The sequence below is a fragment of the Populus trichocarpa genome, chromosome 5, assembly GCF_000002775.5.
Source record: "Populus trichocarpa isolate Nisqually-1 chromosome 5, P.trichocarpa_v4.1, whole genome shotgun sequence".
In the NCBI taxonomy this organism is placed as follows: Eukaryota; Viridiplantae; Streptophyta; class Magnoliopsida; order Malpighiales; family Salicaceae; genus Populus; species Populus trichocarpa.
In genome coordinates, this window is record NC_037289.2 from 20,000,056 (window position 1) to 20,007,675 (window position 7,620).

The following is a 7,620-nucleotide window of genomic DNA, read 5'->3' on the forward strand; positions in this document are numbered from 1 at the left end:
TTTATTTATCCAAACAAATTGGATAATTACAAAAATAATCACGCTATATCCCATAAGATAAATTTCATTAATTCTTTAACTAATTTGGATGAACTATCATAAATAAATTTATTTTAACAACACAAATTATCTTTCACTAATGAAAGCCAAATATTTTGACATTTAGAATCTTTTTTTTTGGCTGATTTGTTACAAAATATAATAAGGATGGAATAACATGCAAATAATTCAATAATAAACAAGTACTTCATAAAAATATACTTGCAAATACAATTGAAATAGTGTTATATAGCATAAAAATATTTAATAATATTTATGCAACAACAACCTAACAATTCCTAACATGTTTCATGCAAACAATTCATAATATTTTTAAAAAATACTTTATATAGTATGTTGCATCCTAATAATTCATAATATGTTCAAATTATGTATTTAAGAAATTATTTCTTTATCTATCATTTAATATGACATTTACTTTCAGATATGATCTTAGTATTTTTCTTTTAATATTAGCAGTCATTTCGTTAATTATTAGATATAAACTAGCTATGCTGGTTATTTTTTTTTTATTGTAATGGATATCCTATGAAAAAGAAGTTCATGTCTTTATAGTTATTACAAATATTTTTTTTCAAATTATCGTCACTCTTTAATCCATGAACTATTCTTTATATATATATATATATATATATATATATTTTGGTCAAAACACCAAAAACATTTATGAATCAGAAAAGAAGTTTCCGGTAAAAAAATGTATTTTTACTCCATTATTTTATTCATTTTCTTTTCTACAAATATTTTTTTTACCATTGTACAATTAATTAGAAAATGGATTTTAAAAAGTTAAATATAACAATGCATGAGAAATATATTATTCATTTCTTTTGTAATACATTCACGTCAAAATTATCAAAGTATTATTTTTTATTAAATTTTTTCTTTATGGTTATGACAAGTTGTTATTTAAAAAACAACTTTTCTGGTAAAAAAAATATAAAAAGGGGAACACATTAATATGATAAAGTGATTTTAATTAAAGAGATGCCTTTTTTATCCTTATTTCAAATTGTTTATTTTTTTTTATATTTATTCTATTTGCTTTCAGTTTTTATTGAATAAACAATATAGCTTAGAAAGCTACAATTTTTCTTGTTAAAAAATATATTTATATAAAAAATAAAAAATTATATTAGAAGATAATTTTTTTTTAATAGATATTGGATTATTACTCTTCTTAAAAAAAAAAACTAAATGTCATATACAACCTTTAATATATATCCCTTTAGGATATACACCATGTGAAAATTTATTATTTAAATATTAAATAAATAATAGGTCATTTTAATTTAAAAATAAAAACGTAATTAACACATAACTCCAATTTCAATCACTAATAAACTTATAGTCTAATGATATTTAAGTTCTTGAATTCAAGGTGGACAAAAATAAAATTGCAAGCCCAAGTTTCCATTGGGTTAAAATGAACAAAAATCAGTTAATCCACCGAGCCAGTGGGCCTTATCTGCCTGAGATAGTGGATTGTAGCAACTGCGTGGTCAGGACCATAGTCATTAGCCCACTGTCCAACAGATTGTAACCAGGTAGCCCATAGGCCCATAGGGTAGCTAGATCAGCCACGATACTTGATGAAGAGACACATAACGCCGTTGGGAAGTCGGATAACGGCAGTTGAATAAATGAAACGGAAAGTAAAGGTCATGGTGGATCGAGGACCAAAATGATAATTTGTCTAAGGATAAGATAGGCAAGTTATCATAAAGAGAAGAGACAAGTTCCACTTCAGTTCAATTTATTACAAGTCTACTTCTACTTCAAAAGTGGCATGCTATATTTATCTATAATATTAAATTAAATTTAAACCAAGTCGTACTGTTCATAAAATAATAGTAAAATAAAAGGAAGCTAATTCTCTTTTTCTTATGCCTCTATGCTAGCATTAATTTCGTAAATTGGATTTAATCAAACAAGTCTGCCTGTGCCTGTCGTTGTAGACTTTTATAGAGAGAGAAATCGTGCGGTGAAGCTAAGGATCTGAATCTGTAGAGAAGAATGGTGAGCTATCATGCTTTATTTTAGTGCTTCCACCTTCCACTTCTCTGTTTCCCTTTTTTTCCTCTTTATATATATATATTTATGTATATATATTTCTTAGATTCGGTGATTCTCTGCTTTTTTCTCGAGATAATTACCGGAAAGATGTCTGAATTTTAAGTCTTTGATTCGAATTTCCAAGACACATTCGTCGTGTTATTTTGAGGTTGCGCAGGATTTCATTTTTCTGACCTGGGATGGTCAAACTTTTGTTTTTTGTTTGATTTCTTGAACTTCCAAAGCTTTGCCCTTTGTGGGCTGCTAAACATTTTGGATATTGGTGTTTTGGTGAGGATGAAGTGTTGTTTTTGTTGCAGAGTTTATGTGGAAAGTTGTGATTTTTGTTCTTGATTTGATGATCGGTGATGTTTGAGAGTTGAAGAATGGATATTTGATCAGTTTTGGGGTTTGAAAAGGTTAGTATTTTTTGCTCTCTAGATTTTTTTCCGAACCTGAATTGTAATGTTAGCCCCAAAACTTAACAAAATTTAGGGGCCAAAAAGTAAATTAGGTGATAATAGTAGATAAGGCAGAACTCCACGGTGTAGTTTATGACGTTCGTTCGATGAACAGAAAAGCTCTAGCATCTTCATATAATATTATGTTTTTTGAGTTTTTAAGACTTGGTTCTTAAATTTCTTCATGAGAGATGAACTTTTGAGTTTTTATCTAAAATGTGTGAGACCCATTCCAAGTCTTTTCTGTTTAGAGATATGGTTTGCTTGTCGAATTTTTGGTTTAAGCTTCTTTATTTGGATAAATTTATACAATACAGGAAGTTAGATTTGAGTTAAGTGACAAATGAATTTGCTTCTTCTTTTCTCTTTTCACTATTGCATAATTTGTAATTAAAGAACGGGTATAGTTCTATAAATATTTCCTTTTTGTTGAGAATCTTAATTTGAGCGAGAGTGTGCTAAAAGAAAGTTAGATTTGAATTGATGGCAACTTGGATTTAAAGATTAGTTTAAAACCCGCCAAAAGACGTTTCTGATAAAAGTCTGGTGTTTTAGGTGCTTTGGGTCCATGTGACTCTTTTCTTTTATAGGAATCTTCTTTACTTGCTTTGTGCCTTTTCCCTTATCTCTCTTCTTTCTTGGTTAGTAAGCATTGTAGTTATAGCTGAAATTTAAAACTATTTTGTTTGATTTTCTGTTGTGTACAATTCTTGGTTAGTAATCTTTCATCCGCTTAAGCGTAAAATTGCTTTATGCAGCATCCATTTTCAAGTGTTCACTAACTTGGGGCTGCCAGTGTATTAGAGAAAATGTCATTCCGTAGTATAGTTCGTGACATGAGGGATGGATTTGGGAGCTTGTCGAGGCGGAGTTTTGAGGTCAGGCTGCCAGGTCATTTCAGAGGGAAATCTCATGGCTCAGCATGTGAGTTGCTTGACCAGCCTGTGGTCATTCAGGATAGTCCTTGGGCTGGTCTTCCGCCAGAATTACTGCGAGATGTGATCAAGAGATTGGAGGCAAGTGAGAGCACATGGCCTGCTCGCAAGCATGTTGTTGCTTGTGCTTCTGTGTGCAGGGCTTGGAGGGAAATGTGTAAAGAAATTGTAAGAAGTCCAGAGTTCTCTGGGAAGATCACCTTCCCTGTTTCCCTGAAGCAGGTGAGGTTCGTACATACTTTGTTCATACTTTGTCTTGCCTCTATAATATCTTTATACGAGGTCATTTTCATACTTGTATAAGGTTGTTTTCCTTTCAACCAAGTTCTGTCAATGCAAGGTTCTATCTGAGAATTAACATGTGGATGCACAAAGTTATTTTGTATGGGGTTTGCTATGACACAGAGTGATAATTGACAATTTTTTCGTTATCCATTTATAGCCAGGGCCCAGGGATGGAACCGTCCAGTGTTTCATAAAGAGGGACAAATCAAACTTAACTTACCATCTTTTCCTTTGCCTTAGCCCTGGTGAGCTTTTCTCTTGACATTTTGGCATTTGACTGTCATCACTTTTATGTGACCTGTTTTGTAAATAGTGGTCTTATATTGATGTATGCAGTTAACTTACCAACCCTAATCTCCTTCTCTCTAGTTTCTTGTGGTCTTCATGGATGGAAGTAATGAATGTTTTTTACCTCCATGCATTTGGTTGTGTCATGATGCTGTGGTTTCTACAGTGATGCATAGCTGCGCTGCTTGTCCTTGTTAATGGCATTTAATCATGTTTCTAAAGTTGCATTAATGGTGCCTTCTTATTACTGTGCCAAAACTAGAAGTTGCTTCTGTCAGTTGTTTAACCAGCTAGACACAATTTTTTTTTTCTGATTAGTTGCAATTCATTTTCTATGTTGCAAAGAGACCAATTTGATTGCGGCAAGTTGTTTTCATGATCCAGATGCCTGATTGATATGCATCTGATGTGTTCTCTCTCTCTCACACACAATTGTGGCTTTTGTTTTCTTGAATGTTTATTTTAAAGTAACATTACTCTATATTATCTGTTCAGTTTTCTTTCTATTAAGTTTGTCCTACTGGCCTGGAAAGACAGTTATTCAATGATTCACCTTTTTTTTTTTAATTCGTTTGTGCAAGTGACTTGCATTATGATTTTATTGAAAAGGAAATTTCTTCTTTCCAAAAGTCAGTTGTGTAAATGGGTAGCAAATTCTTTTTAATGGCTATGCATACGAAGTTCTTCTGTAAAATATCTATCAAGCAAACTTTTGGAAACTGTCTACCGAATCTGCTGTTCTAAGATATCCTCTTGATCTTCTTTGAATTGTTGCTCCAGTTCTATTTTATCAATCTAAGTTATTACTCCCCAAAGATAACAAAAATCACTATAATACTCTCATTCAGCAACTAAACTGTTTGATACAAAGTTTCCTCAATCTACTATAGTATTCTAAATTAATATGCTGTTTATTAATTTAATGCTTTGCAGCTTTGCTTGTTGAAAATGGAAAATTTCTTCTGTCTGCAAAACGTTCTCGGAGAACTACTTGCACAGAATATGTAATTTCCATGGATGCAGACAACATATCAAAATCAAGCAGCACATATATTGGAAAACTAAGGTGAGAGTTCATTTTCTGTATGATATTTGATTAGTTGCTAATGCCCCAAATTTATGCTACAATTGTCATGCTAGTCTTGCATTGGATTGTGGTAATTTCCTTTAGTTATGACTTGAAGACAATATATGTTTAATTAACATTTCATTTGGGTTCAAAACTGGCCTAATCCATGCAACCTCCATTGTCTAGTAGACCAAGGTGTACTTATTACCTAGCTATATAGTCAATAATCTCATTGCATAGTTTTTCTGTAAACTTGAACTGTATATTTCTTTTTTGTTTTTATTAGGAATATATTCTGTTTCTCTATTGTATAGGATTAAGTGTGTATGGGTGACACATGCTAGCATGCATGTGTATGAGTATGCTACTATAGTTTAAATGTCAGCTTAGCCATGTCATTTTTTTCTTTTGTGATACCTGAAGCTAGGCTAAAGATTTGGTTAAATTTTTCTTTCTGTTTCTCCATGTGAGGGGGTGATAATTGTTTGCTCTGCAGATGCATCAGAAATGTAACTATTGATTGTTTCATGCATTATATAAATTTTACTTGATCAAGGATCTTAAAGATAAGAGTGATGAATTGATTTAGACCTTTCTAGTGAGGTCAGGGTGTCCAAGATATTAGTAGCCTGATATGAACCATTTATCGCAAGGGTTTGTTAAGCATGTGAGTTGGTGCTTTCAAGACTTCCTACCTCTAGGTATCATTATAAGAAGTTCTGTAATGGTCTTTAACTTCAGGGCTCGTGAGATTAGTCGAGGTGCGCGCAAGCTGGCCGAACATCCATGTTAATAAAAAAAAAAAAGTTCTGCAATGACTAATGCACAAAAGGAAACATTAAATGCACAAAGTTCAACGAATTGCTGTACTTATGTGTCAGAATTGTGTTGAAATGCTTATTGTTCTTGTTTCAGGTCAAATTTTCTGGGAACCAAATTTATAATTTATGACACGCAGCCCCCCTATAATAATGCTCAGCTTGCCCCACCTGGCCGAAGCCGTAGGTTCTACTCAAAGAAAGTTTCTCCAAAGGTTCCTACAGGCAGCTATAACATTGCTCATGTTACATATGAGCTGAATGTGCTTGGCACCCGGGGTCCACGAAGGATGCACTGCACCATGCACTCAATCCCTGTATCATCCCTTGAGCCTGGTGGTTCTGTCCCAGGCCAGCCTGAGCTCCTACCTTGCTCCCTTGAAGACTCATTTCGGAGCATTTCCTTTTCGAAATCAATTGACAATTCAACTGAGTTTAGCAGTTCCCGGTTCTCCAACATTGTTGGGCCTCGAGAAGAAGATGAGGAGGGAAAGGAGAGACCACTGGTCCTCCGGAACAAGTCACCAAGATGGCATGAACAGTTGCAGTGCTGGTGCCTTAATTTCCGTGGGAGAGTGTCGGTTGCCTCTGTCAAGAACTTTCAGCTTGTTGCTGCAACGCAGCCTGCTGCTGGTGCACCAACACCTTCGCAGCCTGCTCAATCTGATCATGACAAGGTGATTCTTCAATTTGGTAAGGTTGGCAAAGATATGTTCACCATGGATTACCGGTATCCTTTGTCTGCATTCCAGGCTTTTGCTATCTGCTTGAGCAGCTTTGACACTAAATTGGCATGTGAATAGAAAAGAAAATGGCAAGAGATATAGAACATGTAGTTTCCTAGATGGTATCTTTCTATGGCTTTCTAGGATGGGCGGTTGTGTGCAGTCAGTCACTGTACAACTTATAGTTGACTGGAAGGCGCAGAACATCTCCTCACATTTGACTGGTCTTTCCTTTCCCACTTTCCCCCCCCTCTGTTTCCATTGGCTTAGTTTGTTTGAATGATTCCATCGTACACTTTTCTGCTGTTGTTAAATCCGTTGCTTTTCATATGACAAAAATATGTCCGTACGTGTTAACCATGAAGTAATTTGACTCCCAGCGGCATCTTTGTGGGATGAGACGATAGTGTGTTTCTGTTAGAATATATGTCTAGTAGTCATTACTTTGATACTTTGACTTTGCTCATAAAGTATATTTATTATTTAATTTTTTTTATTAATGAATCTAATATTTAATTAATAAATATAAAGAAAAAATAAATTTTTATTAATTTAATATTTAATTAGTAAATCTAATATTCTTGATATAAAAATATTTTATAAATAAAATTATAAAATTGTTATAATTATGAGATTTTGATTGTATCTAAGTTTTTTTTTTCCTAAATATTCTTGCTTCTTCTATTAAGGTATATTAATTAAAGTCATTGAGATTTATAAATGTTATGTTTTTTTATAAAAAGAAACATAATATAGGTATTTGTTGAAAGACAAGTACACTCAAGGTAATCAACAAGTTAAGATTATTAAATTATTTTACATATGGAATGTCACATTTTAATCCCGATAACAAGTTGTTATAATCAATGGTAACAAGCAAATAGATATTGGATATAACATAAATTATATGAAATTATTTGAGTA

The 7,620-nt window shown here is 32.9% G+C and overlaps 1 protein-coding gene across 7 annotated transcripts; it reads left to right on the forward strand.

Moving 5' to 3' along the window:
* The first annotated feature begins 1,846 nt into the window (after nt 1-1,846).
* On the forward strand, nt 1,847-7,147 carry LOC7469222 (tubby-like F-box protein 8). Of its 7 annotated transcripts, none has more exons than XM_024602029.2 (6): nt 1,847-2,079; nt 2,436-2,534; nt 3,373-3,733; nt 3,954-4,041; nt 5,018-5,150; nt 6,069-7,147. In XM_024602029.2, the coding sequence occupies exons 3-6, from the start codon at nt 3,386-3,388 to the stop codon at nt 6,772-6,774; spliced, it is 1,275 nt and encodes a 424-aa protein (XP_024457797.1). In that variant the 5' UTR covers nt 1,847-2,079; nt 2,436-2,534; nt 3,373-3,385; the 3' UTR covers nt 6,775-7,147. The 7 variants fall into 7 exon arrangements, with proteins under 7 accessions (XP_024457797.1, XP_024457800.1, XP_006383625.1 ...); XM_006383563.3 differs by having other exon boundaries at nt 1,849-2,079; nt 3,335-3,733; XM_024602032.2 differs by lacking the exon at nt 2,436-2,534.
* The last annotated feature ends 473 nt before the right edge of the window (nt 7,148-7,620 follow it).

Coding starts and splice junctions, on each gene's coding strand:
- LOC7469222 (XM_024602029.2), top strand. CDS start 3,386: ATGTCATTCCGTAGTATAGTTCGTGACATGAGGGATGGATTTGGGAGC. Junction 3,734..3,953: donor TCCCTGTTTCCCTGAAGCAG/GTGAGGTTCGTA, acceptor ATCCATTTATAG/CCAGGGCCCAGGGATGGAAC. Junction 4,042..5,017: donor TTTCCTTTGCCTTAGCCCTG/GTGAGCTTTTCT, acceptor AATGCTTTGCAG/CTTTGCTTGTTGAAAATGGA.